The sequence below is a fragment of the Sipha flava genome, unplaced genomic scaffold, assembly GCF_003268045.1.
Source record: "Sipha flava isolate LNK unplaced genomic scaffold, YSA_version1 131_pilon_pilon, whole genome shotgun sequence".
Classification (NCBI taxonomy): domain Eukaryota; kingdom Metazoa; phylum Arthropoda; class Insecta; order Hemiptera; family Aphididae; genus Sipha; species Sipha flava.
In genome coordinates, this window is record NW_020271757.1 from 508,804 (window position 1) to 523,436 (window position 14,633).

The 14,633-nt window shown below is 26.6% G+C and overlaps 4 protein-coding genes across 7 annotated transcripts; 1 reads left to right on the forward strand and 3 right to left on the reverse strand.

The window, feature by feature from the left end:
- Nucleotides 1-5,271: 5,271 nt before the first annotated feature.
- Nucleotides 5,272-6,928, reverse strand: LOC112694633 (surfeit locus protein 4 homolog). The gene is made up of 6 exons (XM_025570164.1): nt 6,595-6,928; nt 6,252-6,515; nt 5,918-6,050; nt 5,742-5,839; nt 5,499-5,678; nt 5,272-5,433 (listed from the first exon to the last, which is right to left on the reverse strand). Exons 1-6 carry the CDS (start codon nt 6,646-6,648, stop codon nt 5,347-5,349), a joined length of 816 nt encoding a protein of 271 aa, XP_025425949.1. The 5' UTR covers nt 6,649-6,928; the 3' UTR covers nt 5,272-5,346.
- A 129-nt stretch (nt 6,929-7,057) lies between these two features.
- Nucleotides 7,058-12,677, forward strand: LOC112694636 (ubiquitin-like protein 5). 3 transcript variants are annotated; one of them, XM_025570170.1, is made up of 3 exons: nt 7,058-7,237; nt 8,300-8,502; nt 12,566-12,677. In XM_025570170.1, exons 2-3 carry the CDS (start codon nt 8,325-8,327, stop codon nt 12,607-12,609), a joined length of 222 nt encoding a protein of 73 aa, XP_025425955.1. In that variant the 5' UTR covers nt 7,058-7,237; nt 8,300-8,324; the 3' UTR covers nt 12,610-12,677. The 3 variants fall into 3 exon arrangements, with proteins under 3 accessions (XP_025425955.1, XP_025425954.1, XP_025425956.1); XM_025570169.1 differs by lacking the exon at nt 7,058-7,237 and adding an exon at nt 7,244-7,395; XM_025570171.1 differs by lacking the exon at nt 7,058-7,237 and adding an exon at nt 7,937-7,955.
- Nucleotides 9,327-12,424, reverse strand: LOC112694635. 2 transcript variants are annotated; one of them, XM_025570167.1, is made up of 3 exons: nt 11,247-12,424; nt 11,127-11,176; nt 9,327-9,778 (listed from the first exon to the last, which is right to left on the reverse strand). In XM_025570167.1, exons 1-3 carry the CDS (start codon nt 11,352-11,354, stop codon nt 9,430-9,432), a joined length of 507 nt encoding a protein of 168 aa, XP_025425952.1. In that variant the 5' UTR covers nt 11,355-12,424; the 3' UTR covers nt 9,327-9,429. The 2 variants fall into 2 exon arrangements, with proteins under 2 accessions (XP_025425952.1, XP_025425953.1); XM_025570168.1 differs by lacking the exon at nt 9,327-9,778 and adding an exon at nt 10,979-11,041.
- Nucleotides 12,672-14,569, reverse strand: LOC112694634 (probable uridine-cytidine kinase). Its single transcript, XM_025570166.1, has 7 exons — nt 14,375-14,569; nt 14,149-14,308; nt 13,959-14,055; nt 13,505-13,650; nt 13,356-13,453; nt 13,238-13,286; nt 12,672-12,901 (listed from the first exon to the last, which is right to left on the reverse strand). The coding sequence occupies exons 1-7, from the start codon at nt 14,453-14,455 to the stop codon at nt 12,774-12,776; spliced, it is 759 nt and encodes a 252-aa protein (XP_025425951.1). The 5' UTR covers nt 14,456-14,569; the 3' UTR covers nt 12,672-12,773.
- Between the last annotated feature and the right edge of the window lie 64 nt (nt 14,570-14,633).

Here is a 14,633-nt window from a genome sequence, read left to right on the forward strand (position 1 = left end):
TACAATTTTTTAATATTTAATTATGTATTTTAAAATGAAATTTACTGTGTATTAAAAAAATTTGTAATCTAAGTTTGATTTTTTTTCATACAAAAATCATTCTCTATTTTTTTTTCTAGTTCTTCAAAATTAATTGTTGAACTTATGTTGTTTAAAACCATATTTGATAGTATTTTTACTGCCTAGAACCATGCATTTATAGAAAAATCTCCATCAGGAATCAGTTGTGTATCCAGGATTTTAACGGGGGTGTTTTAAAATTTAATAGACTTATGATAAGTGGGAGGCTCTGTCCCCTCCTTATATTACATAAATAAGTACCATGCAGTGGCGTAGCCAAGGGGGGCCTAAGGGGGCTATAGCCTCCCCCATGGGCCGTGTTTATATGTATAATGTATCTTGACTATTTAATAGAATCAATGCTCGTTTTAATCAAAGGCTTATTGATGTTATGCCACTTGAAGAACTTATTCCGGCCAATTTAAATATGTATGACGATAAAAATATTATAAAAGCTGCTAAAATATATGTCCATGATCTCCATGATGATACCTCATCTACAATCAGGGCTGACCTGTTCATATGGAGGCAACAATGGAGTCAAAATACTATTCCAAAACCGAATTCTGCTCTTGATTCACTCTCTCATCGCACCAATCTTCGACCTAACATTAAAATACTTTTACAATTATTCTCCACGTTACCAGTTACCTCTTTCACTCCGAAAAGAACGTTTTCAGCACTTAATCGCTTAAAATTTTTTTTAAGAAGCACCCTGTCGGAAAACAGACTGAATGGATTAGCTATGGCTAATATAAATAAAAAAGAGCAATTCCATGAAAGTGAAATAATAGCTGAATTTGCCAGAAATTCGCCTAAGAGAATGCAGCTGTCAGAGTGGAGCAAGTGACTGAACACTGAAACCAAAATTATTATTATTATTATAAATTATATATTAATAAATATTTTTAAAACTATACTAAAATGCTTGAATTACGTTTAGAAACTTGGTGGTGTATGATGGGGTGGTTAAGGGTGAATTCTCATATCCTCTCTCACCTTACTTATCCAAAAAAAGTGGTTACCCCCCCCCCCCTTATTTAAAAATCCTGGCTACGCCACTGGTACCATGTATTTATATAAATTATTATACTAATGAAAATAATTATATTAAGACGGTGTATTTAAAATCCACAAGTTGTATACAACGTTTATTCTAATTATACTGTAAGTAAATTTGCAATTTGATGAAATACCATAGAATATGGTTGGGGTGGGAGTGTTCTAACACCCATACCATCTCCCCTAAATACGCCCCTGTCAGGAGTATCAGCTTCTTCATTATTTTCGTCTTCCTCAGGTGCGTCGCTCAACGAAGAAATAAGTTCTTGATCACTAAGTTATTTTGGAGTAAGTAGATCATTATCAAAGTTAACATAATCATTAATATATGAAAAATATATTTCTTCTTGGACAAATTGTTGTATTGTATTTTTGAAACCCGCATGATGAAAATAGTTTTGAATTTTACTCTCTATTACTTTTTCCTGAGTTTTGAAAATCAGTAATATGCTATCTAATACATTAATATTGGTTTCAATTTTATTTTCTATATTATTGATAATTTTTAGCACCTAACTTTTTCGAAAATAAGTTCATACATTTTATTACACCTTGATCCATTGGTTGAAAAACAGACGTACAATTACTGGGTAAAAATACAAGTTTAATATTACGCAATACAACTTCAGAATGTACTGGATAAACTAAGAGTAAGATTTTTTCCTTTTTTTCTTTCCAACTCTAAATCCCAATTTAATAAAATTTTAGACCATAATTCTGCAGTCATCCAAGCTTTGGAGTTTGATTCATATGTTATCGGTAAACAATCGATAATTTTGATATTTTTCAAACACCGTGAATTACGGAATTTTCCAATTACAATCAGTTTCATTTTTTTTCCAGTCACACTTGCTGTAACTATGACGGTCAGACGTTCTTTAAACATTTTACCACCTCAACATCTTTCTTCTTTAAATGTAAATGTTTTGTTTGGAAGCATTTTGAAAGAGCCCAGTCTCATCTGCATTATAAATTAGATCATCTGTGTATCCTTCCCGTATTATTGGCCTTACTTTTTCGAACCAATTTTGTGTTATTTCAGTGTAGACTGAATTGGATTCTCCATTTATTATCGAAAACACAATATTATGTCTTGATCTAACTATTTGAATCCAACCAGTGGAACAATTAAAATTATGCTTACCAAGGCCTTCAGCTAATTCATTGGCTTTCTGTTGAAGAATTGGTCGATTTATTGAAAAGCATACATTTCTTTGATTTTTAAACCATCGTAGTAAAACCGTGTCTAAATCCTTATGCGTACAATTTCGAAGTTTTTTCACTGATAATTTTTCGTTTTGAAACATTTGTTCTATTTTGTCTCGAGATTTCCATATGTCAGAAATTGTAGAGTGACCTACGCCAAATTCATTAGTTACGTCGGAATTTTTTCACCCTTTTTTAAATGAAAAATTACATTTGCTTTTTCTTTCGTTTACTTATATTGCAATGATTGAACACATAACACAATTTACAATTTATCACACAACAATTAAGCACACGAACACTGACAATAAATTTACAAAACAACGATGAAATTAGCTTTATCGGTTGTTATAAAACCTTCCATAAAATTAATAAAATCATTATAGATAAAACCTTTTTCCAATAAAATCAAAAATAACCGTCATAACATCTGTATAGTTACTATACAGACGTCATTATAATCAATACAAATTAATACATACAATATAGGAGTTTTGGCGGGACTAGCAATCTAAGGTCATTATACCAGTATGTCATTACAACCAATGTCATTATAAACGGTTTCTACTGTATTGTTATATTCTGTAACCTATTATATTTATGTAGGTACCTATGTTGCGGCAGCCACTCAACAAATTTTAAAGGATGTCTATTTTTTAAATAGATTTAAATCATAAAAAATAACATTAGCAGAAAATTAAATCTAAATCAAATCTCAAAGAAAACTCCTAACCCAAATTTAGTTATACAATCTGTATCATAATCCTACCGCCACCTTAAAATCAAGTCATATACTTATCACCAATCTTTCATGCTCGTAAATTACTCTAAATAAAAATCAATCCACACATAATGAAAGTAAAGTTAAACAAAGTCCTTCAGAAAATATAACAATGCAATTATTCTCTTTTATAAACAAATTAAAGTCCTTTGTAAATCTTCTTCCTTACAACAGTTGTATATAAAATTTTGTTAAAAAATGACTAATATTGAAACCACCACATTAAAATTATACAAAAATAAACTAAATTTACATACTTCATACATAAAATATTTACATCATCTTTAAAATAGATACACACCTATACTATAGGTATCTTTGAATTTTTCTTTTTATCCATCCCAAGCAACTTAAACACTTTAATAAAAAACATCAATGATATATTAAGAAACCACTCACTATTATTCTTATGAATTGGAGGATTTCCGACTATTATTTCAAGGCCTTCCCCAACTCTCAATTGGACTGTACTCACCCATAGAATCGAAGAGTCACTATCATTATTTTTCCTTCTTAAGACTAAAAGTAACACAATTAAATCAGTGTACTGACTGAAGCAATTAAAGAAGAAACTATAAGTTTCTCGTCCCCTCAAATTGCATCAATAATACCTAGTAACAGTAGCGTAATTGTGGGAGGGGGCAAGTGCCCCCTCTGATAATTTTTTGAGAGAGAGATAAAGGTATAATTTTGCCCCCCCCCCCCCCCCCCAGATAATCCAACAGTACAAATAGCACCTTTTATTAATGAACTCTTAAGGATATTATTTAACAATATTGCTACCTATAATTTATGTTTATCTAAACCATAAAATGAGTTAAAAGACTCATGTAAAATCAAACAAATAGATATAGTATATAAAATACATACAATAAAAATATGTTTTAACTGGTGAGGGGAAGGGATGTCTGGGTTTTGGTAATAATAAATGTATTATATTGCCCCCCCCAGGTTTTTTCTCAGTTACGCCACTGCCTAGTAATACATTTCTCTAACAGATAATTCAACTCCTGAGAGTCAAATTTCAAGCTAGATCTGCAAGGCAAAGAACAAATTATCCTCATAACAAAATCATCATTTACAATCTTTCAAATTCACTTATAAAAAAATTATCAAGGTTTAAAACTGAACAGTTCAAATCGCATCTTAATTTTTTAAATCCAAATAATGACATTCTCTAAACCAGTGGTAGCCAAACTACGGCCCACGGGCCAACTCCGGCCCGCCATCATTTAATATCTGGCCCACCAAAGTCTTCTATATTACAGCACTTATTTGTATAACTGTAATATTTTGCATTTACGTAAAAAAAAATTTAGAATGCATTTTTTTATGGCCCGCGATAAAAAAAAAGTTGTTTTTTATGGCCCGAGGAAAAAAGTTTGGCCACCACTGCTCTAAACAATGATAAAAACATTGCGGAACCAAAGAGATACAATACTGCCACTTTTTCGACTAAATGGCTTAATTACTAAATATTTTTAATGACTAAATCTTAACCCCCATATTTAAAAAATGAACTTACTCAATATGACGATTACGTTCAAGAATTGTTTTCATCGTGGAGATGAAGTGGGTAGCAGTTCCAGCCTATTATGATCTTATTACCCTACCTGATATCGTAAAAACTATCAAAAAACTTCATACTTAAAAAGCCCAAGGTCACAACTTAATAACCAACAAGTTAAAGTCCTACCTAGATTATCATATTTTCTTCCAGTGTAGAAACTTTCTAAAAGCATTATAGTAGCCAAACCAAACAAATCAAAATGATGTATATCATCTTAAAGACCAGCGGTTACCAACTCATATGCCACAGTCCACTTGTAGGCCGCAAGCAGCGTGATACTGGGTCGTAGCCATATAATATTAATATTACTAACGTATAGGTACTTATATTTAAAATATTAAATATCAGCAAATGATTAAGTTTCGTTGATTTAAGTTTCATGTGATCAGACCCAAGAACCGTTTTTTAAAACCACACAGATAAAATATATGTATAATATACTTATTGTTTTAAACAACAGATTATAGATGTATTTTGATAATAATAAAAATAACTAATTATATTTAAAGAAATCATATACTCAAATGGGTTCATAATTGACAATAATGACCTATTAGGAGAAATAAGCCATTTATGATATATAATAAACATATTAAATAATCAAACTTTTTATATTTGTTTATGAAAAATAACATAATAATATTAAACATTTATTTTACAATTGAGATTACCAATTTTTCTTATGTTCATCCATAGATACACCACCAGGACCTCTAAGTACAATCATTAATAATCCTCCAATCACAGAAAGTGTCTAAACATAAAAATAATTCATAAAGCAAAGAAGTAATAATACATATTTTAAAAGTATAGGTTTACTTGGAAGAAGTCGTATTTGAGAAAATCACGAAGTGGTTTTGTTTCTGGTATTATCCACCATGCATTATAATAAAAATTTAAACTTGTCAAAAATAAAACTAACACTAAGGCACTGAGTTTAGTTTTATAACCAATGAACACTAATATCATCATTATGGTTCCTAAAAAGTCTTGAATGAGCTATAAAAAATAAATGTTAAATTATATTTATATTACATACAATAATATATTAAAAATATGAACCTGGAAAAATGATAATTCAAATTTTAATAATGTTATAAACATAAATGCAATCAAGCATCTTCCTGTCAGTTGCATATAATTTTTTGGCTTGTTTTCTCCTATAACATAATAATAATAATAATAATAATAATATTTATTTTCAATTTGATATACTACACACAAATTTTAAAATTTACCTAATGAAGGAATACCAGCAAGTAGAGGTTTTGACTCTACTTCACTATCAGCAAGTACCAATAATAATGCTCCAATCAATGCTAAATTTCTAAGTAGAAAATGCACATCCCATAAAATGCTGTATGCTACAGTCTAAATTTATAATAAAATTAATTGATTTGATGCTTATCATTAAATCATTGATATTTATTTATTTAAACTAATGAACTAAAATTAATATCAACATTTCAACATTAATGTTAAAATTATAATTAAGTATAATATGAAAACAATTTCAAATTAATTTTGTTTTATTAAAATGAGTTTAAAATATTTTAAATAAAACCAACTCACTTGTAAAATTACAATAAAAAATAATATTCCACAGGCTAATCGAACATTTTTTTGTAGTAAAATAAGTATACATCCACCCAGTTGTCCAACTAAATTAATGAGAACAAACACGGTAGCTAGGAACATTCCACATTTCCAAGACATGTCCATGTATTTGCTCTGCTCTGACCATTGAAAATACATACGTAAGCCATCTTCAATAAATGTTGATATTAAACATAATCGAGAAGCTGTAGGTAAGTATGCATTACAGTTTTTTATAACCTAATATAACATAATGCAATTAAATTATATATAAAAATAAAAATCAAATATATTCTAAAAAATAGTAATAATTAATTACCAGTTCTGAAATATCTTCTGCTTTATCAATAACATTTTTAGGTATGAATGCCATTGTAGTATACAAATATAATAAGCAAATTACACTCCAATTAATTAATGTTAAAATATTACATTGACATACGGGTCATAATTAATTATTAAAATAAACATTAAACTATGAAAGTAGGTCTACACTACTGACAAATTTTCAATTATTCATTAATATTTAATATTTGTTTTTGAAAAATGTACATGTTGATGATGTGATCGATCAGATAATAGTAACGTTTCAGATATTGACGTCATTAACTTTCTTATTAATGTCAGTTTTACTTATGGAAATTCCAAATACGTATAAATTATATTAAACAACAAAATAAATGTTTAATTATGTACTATTTATGATAAACATTAAATTATATTAATCAATAATTTTTAATTAAAAGATTTTTATAAATCATAATGTTGGAATTTTGGTTGCAACTTCTGGATTATCAACGAACAATATATTCTTATCTCTTATAAGATTGGACATACAGCAGCTGCTATATATAACAATTTCTGTGACATACAACCGTACTAATTATTTATTCATGACATTTTGGTGTTCTTCGACATTCTGTAATTCAGTTATTTCTAATTTATTTTAATTTTACTTTTTGGTATGTACTACTGGTTTTGAAAATAAAATCATTATTGATCATAATTGTTAAGTTAATACATACCTTTTAAATTATACAATAAAATCATACTCTTCACTTAAATAAATATTAAATTTGCTTCAGCTGTAGCATTTATAAGTTCTGAGATTTGGAGTTGAGTAAGTTATTCATTGGTTGTACAGATAAGTTTTTTTGCTATAAAAAGTATAACTACTAACATTATTTCACTATATGATTTTTAGTCTACAAATATTTAGTTTCATTCACAATTAAATCATAATGCATTTATTTTAAAAATATTCTTCAAATATTCATGGAGATTTTAATATTAATTTACTGTAGCAAATTATTACTTTAACAATTCTAAAGTTGAACTAAATAGGACATCTAAAATATTTAATTTTTACCATTTATCAATGTAGAAATTTAAAAACATTTCTTTTGCGTTAATTTAAGTCATTAAAATAAGAGATTGTATCTATCTTATATCCTACTAGAATATAAGATAGGTACAATCTCTTATTAATAATATATCTAAGCACTAGTAGAATCCTAGTGCCTAGATATATTATTAAATTACCTTATCATTAATGCAGTATAATGCTTTATCATAATTAACTTTTGAGACAATTTCTGTTGTTTTACTTTTACTTGGAAAATGTTGACTTTAAGTGGATATTATCTAACAAGATAATATTTATTTTATATATGGCTACAGGTTAGGTTAAATAAAACTTTTTTTTTTTTTGCTTACTTACAATTGACTTTTATGATTATGCATGTTGATACTTGATTTTAGGTATTCAAAGACCAATTTTTTTTTATACCAAATTAGTTAATAAAAATCTTATTTAAATGGTATAATATATATAATTTTTTCCTAATATTTTCAACAATTCAATTTCTGCTATTTATCCTACTTTAATAAAAATTAAAGACTTTAGTATAAATATTAAACATATAATGTTATGTAAATAATTTTATTCCAAAATAATGTTTTCAATGTATTAATATACAATTGTATACTAACTATCAAGTAACTTATATTTTTTTATTCATTAGGTTAAGTATTCACAAGTAATTTAAAATGATAGAAATTACTTGTAATGATAGATTAGGAAAAAAAGTAAGAGTTAAATGCAATCCAGAAGATACAATTGGCGACTTAAAGAAATTGATTGCTGCTCAAACAGGAACAAAATGGGAAAAGATCATTCTGAAGAAATGGTACACGATTTTCAAAGATCATATTAGATTACAAGACTGTATCCTTTTTTATAAATGAATTAATATAATTGATCTATTCATTATATATATTTAACTATTTCCCTTAAAAATATTGAAAATAATTTCAAGTTAATAAGTGGAATTAATAACTTATTTTGCATTTTGTAAGTATAGATATTACTAGGATATTTACAACAGTTGCCTTAGATTTAATTTAAATTACTGTAACTTTATAAATTATGTGATTTTTTCTTTCCCAATAACTTTCTTGGTATAATACTCAAAAATTATGAGTTTGCAGCCACCAAATGTAAGAAAATCCATTTGTTATTAAAACAATAATTTAAAGTATTATCTAATAAAATTATTCAAACCAATCTCCCATATCATGAAGAAACATTAAATAACTTATTATAAATTTAATATCTATATATAATTATAATAATTATATAAATTAAAACACACAGATTTAGTTTATAGTAATTGATAAGTTATTTTATTTTCTTCTATGGTAAATAAAAAAAAAAAAAAAAAAACAATTCAGAAAATGAAAATATCTTATACTTTTGATGATGATAATCGTTTTTTGTTATTTATTTGTTTTAAGTATTATAGATAAGTTATATTATGGGGAGTATATGATGTATAATATATTATATCCTATACCAATTGTATATCTTATATTATTATTGAAAAATTAGATGAAATATGCTGAGTTAAGGGGATTCAACATCGACGTTTAAAAGAAAAAAACGCTCCAGAGATGGCGTTGTTTACTGTTCGACAGTCCCCACTCTTAAAACAAAATCGCTGGTACTATCGCGGTCGGCAAACAGTTCCTAATAATTTCTGGAGCGTCACGTCATTCTATAATCGGCAACCGTGTTGTCGTTTATATTACTTTTACATTACACGTATATTCTACACATGCATGACTGTACTAGTTTGTATACTTATACTTATACTTATAATACTGCATATTTACATTTTCTAATAGTGTTACACATATCACATTTAAAAACAAAAGTGGATTTAAAACCATATTTAATTTCTTTAATAATTCGCATATCTTTAAAACTGCAGTCAAAAGGTTTATGACTATCAATCAATTTAATTGCATTAAATAAATGCGAAATATTCACAATTCTTCTTCCGAGTATATCTGCATCTGTATTTAAATTTTCTTTTAAAGGAGAGGTTGAAATATTTAAATCTGAAGGTTGAGATATATCGTCAAGTGGTAAAGCTAATATTTCATCTTCTTTAGAATCCAAACAAGTAACTTTTCCGTGCATATGTGGTTGAAAGGGAATACTTCCATATCAAAAAAAAAAAAAAATATGTATATTATTATTAATATAATAAGAAATTATTCACCACAAATATAATAAATGTATTCAAAATATTTCCAATTATCGTATGTATACAATATAATAATATACTTTAAAAGTTTCAAGTACCCACGGGCCACAAATAATATTTTTAAATTACAACAAAATGGTACTTTCGGGTTATATCGACAACTGAAATATTTTCTACATTACTTGGTATAGACTTCCGGGTTATCTCGATTAACACAATTTTTAAATAAAAAAGTATAATGTTATATATTATAACATGGGCGGATAGGCTTACCGGGAAACCGGGCATTTCCCGGTGGGCCCTCCTTCATATTTTTGTAATGGGGCCCTTTATTATGCAATTACTTACGTTAGAAATTTGAATTTTAAAATAAAAAAATTATAATCATATATATATCTATTACTATTTACAAAAGATTTCTTATTGGCACGCAGCCGCCGCATTTTACTCGTACATTTTCTAAATTAAATTTTGTAAAAAATTATTTAAGAAATACAATAGGTCAGAATGTATAAGAGAGTATATTGTTAATAAATGTAGAGAAAAATATTTTCAAAAAAATTGATTCTGAACACATCATTAATAAATTAGGAGCTAGGAGCCCAGTATTTGGTAGAATGTTATTATTTTAAAATTAAAAACTAAATAAATGATTTTTAAAATCTGTTTTGTTATACATTGTTGGGTTATGTGTTATGCTTTGTTTTGACGCGGTACTTAATAAAATTCATATAATAATGTACTTGAGAGCGACTTTTTTTTTTGTGGGGGCCCCTTTTTAAAATTTCCCGGTAGGCCAAAATTGGCCTATCCGCCCATGTATTATAATAACTGCAAACGAATTGCGTGCACAATTTATTTGTAACAGAGCGGAGTTGGTTCGAGTATTTTTCGGCACAGGTTTGAATTGCGTGCGTAAAAGTTAGAGAATCAGAAATAGAAAAATTTTTAAAATTGTTTTTTGGACTATTATTTCCATTCGAAACTCAATAATATGTAATACGAATAGGTACCTATAATTAATTTTTATTTTGTACCACAAAATATATATCTATTATCTATTATTTATTATTATTTTATATAATATAATAACATGTGTATTGTGAAATAAAGTAAATTTTCACTGAATTTGTAGTGCATTTTTTGATCAATTCTTTGAAATCTAAACGAACTAATTTGGTTATTCACGCAATTCGACCTAGATAATGATTTCCGCTAACCAAAAATACCAACAAAATCAATATTTAAAATTAAAAAAAAAAAAAAAAAATACGTAATTGTAAAATAAAAATATACTTACTTTTCATTTTCACTAATCGCAGTAGTATCGACAGAAAAAGAATCGTTATTCTATAAATTATATATGAATTCAAAAATTAATTTAAACTGAAATAATATCCTTTAATTTTGTCTTTCTTACTTTGTCTGTAGTTTTTATCAACGCAGATATATTTCCCGGGTGCTTTTTACGTCTAGATAAAAGCACCTTTGTTTTTTTACCTTTCCTCCAATTTTTTAAATTATCCATTATAAATTATAATTCGAAAATAAAATTTCACCATGCAGTTGAGGAATGAAATTTCAAGTTCATACCTCGATGAGTAATGACAGAAATACTAGTTATATTATTATATTATTAGTTATAGTATTTGTACTATACAATTACAATAGGTATTATAGCCATAGCCGGTTTCCATACAGCCGTAGAAGATAATATTGGTATTATTATTATTATGATTCTAAAAATATTATCTTACGATACCGCAGGCGCCACACTAGTCTTAGTTGTGAAGTAGTGTGAGAGTGGTGGGGAGTAGCGCGAAATGTGACGCACGTACAGTAGTTTCAATCCGCAACGTCATTAAAACGGTGTTTTTCATAAATTAATTATTGTTTCCGGTCTCAAAAGGCTCATAAGCAGTATACAACTGTGGGATTTTGAATAATCGAATTTAAAATCTGTAAAAAGATTTAAATTTGCCGGTCTGTCTACTGGGGAATGATCGAACAGTTTTTTTAAATGATTAAAAATTTATTTATTATCAACGTTTAAAATTACAGATTTGTAATATTTAATTACTAGGCCAGTAATGAATTTAAAAAAAATCGCCTCGATCGATCTCTAGAAGACAAATTGACAATTTCAAAACTTTTTTTAGAGTCAAAATCCGACCTTCCTAACTTCTACAGTTTTATACCGCGTTAGGGTTGATATTTATATCAATGTTGAATCCCCTTAAGCCAGGTTTTTACAATGTGTAGTATTTTTCATTTGCTCTATTATTTATTGTGTGAAAAGTGAAAAGTAAGAGTATAAGTGATTATTATTAGTGAATAGAAACATGTTTTATTACTAAGGCCGGGTTTACATGGTGCTTAGTATTTGTCATTAGTACTCGTCACTCGCACTTATACCACACATGTTAACAGTTATAAATAATGAAATTAGTAAAATTAAAAAATTAAATCCATGAACTAAGATGTATCTTATAACAAACGTGTAGGTGTGGTCCCAGTTGATATATATTACTGAATTATGTGTCATGAATTATTATTGTTCTTAATTATATTTATATTATATTCTAATAATTAGTAAATACGAAGTAACATTTAATGCATTTTTTCAATTTTTTTATTTTTTAAAATATTAACGCTAAAATAACTCATTGTATGATTTAATTTAAAAATTGTCATTAATTATGTTGATTTAAAGTTTATCCTTAATAATTATTTTTTTAGATGAAATTCATGATGGCATGAACATTGAACTTTATTATCAATGAATAAAATAGATAATATGGACTTTATACATTTTTTACTTTAATTTAAATAATAAAGAGTACACTTAAAATACCTGTTAAAGATTTATTCATTCAAAATTACAAACATATTTTCTATGTAAAATGATGGATCAACATTTATAAAAATATATTGTGTCAAATTAGTTTTAATGTAGTCTAGATGCGTTTACATTATTTGTATGTAATGGTACTAATCCTTCTGCTAGTTCGAATTGAGTACAATTTTCACTATTTAATAAATCCCTTATATGTTGTACAATCAAATCTATGGCCACTGAAAAAATAAAAATTAATGTATATATATATATATTACACAATTTTAATCAAATACTAAGTCTAAACATAGAAATAAATATTTTTTTAATTTTTATTAATAAGTTAATACATTCAGCATAATTTAATGTAACTTAAAAGTTGTATCATAATATGTATATTTTTTTTACATTACCAGTAAAATTTGTATTTGCATGTTAATTTAAATCATTTGACACATATTTAAATTAAGATTCTTGAAAATTATTTAAACTCTATTTCTGAATATTTATATGAATTTAGTGAATACTTTTGAAATGTTAGAATATATTTTATTTTTTTAAAATATATTACTTACCAAAATTTTCTGCTCCTCTTGGTATGATAATATCAGCAAATTTTTTAGTCTGTACATTTTCAATTATTATTTAAATAAAAACCTTTAATATACTAACTTATTAAAAATATATATTTACCGGTAAACAAAATTCTTCGAAAGCTGGTTTTACAAAATTCATGTATTGGTTTAAAACTTGTTCTAAATCTCTACCTCTTTCATTTATATCTCTAGGAACTAAAAAATTAATATTATTTCAATTACAAGCAAATAAACAGTGATGTTTACCTCTTCTAGCTAATCTAGTATCTGAATCGGTGTCAACGAATAATTTCATATGAAAGAGATCTCGTATTGCAGGAAAATAAAATGCTAATATGCCTTCAACTATCACTACATCTGCTGGATATATGACAATGTTGTCATTCTTGCTCCTAAAATTTTAAATTTAAAAAACAGTTAAATATCTTGCCATATGATACATTTATAAAATATACCTGTAAATACAAATTAAATTAAATTATTTACTCATCGAATTATTAAGAGTAATACATCAACAAAAATATTTTCTAAGTATATATTTATTAAACGATAATATTAACCAATCATGTGTATAAAACAATAGTAGCATTTTATAACAATAATTAATTTAGAAAATAAAATTAACACTACTTATTATTTAAGTAAAAAAGATAGTTGTCTCACTTCTTAATAAATTCACTTTAAAATTTGATTTACCTACCTTGAATTGGTTTTATAGTTGTAAACTGGAATACTACATGTCTTCCCTGCTTGAATATCGGTTAAAGTTTGATACATGAAAACTTCATCAAATGCATCTGAAAAAAATAATGTTTTTAATACAATAAATTGTTAATATTTATAATATTATTCTTGTTTAAATAATATTCTTTAGTGAAATAAAGAAATACCAGGATGATCAAAATTAAATTGTCCTTTTGAGGCTTTGATTTTTTCAGCGGCATTTAATTCTCTATAAAAGCTATCTTGACTAATTGATACCACCTGTCTTCTTGCTTCATCTAAATTAGTTTGTCCTAATTTCTCAATAATATTCTTGCAAACGGTAGACTGTAAAATAAAAGTATATTACAATAAGAACAAATAGCTTTATAATACAGATATATTACAAAGTACCTTTCCACATGCAGTACCTCCAGCCACCCCAATCAAAAACGGCGACTTGGCTTCTGTATTGGTTAAACAGGAACTATTCATTTCTTCAGTTTAATATTATCATAGGATTTGATTAATATTTTTTTCATCAAGTAGATTATAATAATAAAGAAAATATTGGATTTTGTCAAGTACTAATCACATATTAGATTGTTATCACCAAAAAATATATACGATAAGTACATTATGCATTTAATTGTTATCAAATAGTAGTGATAAG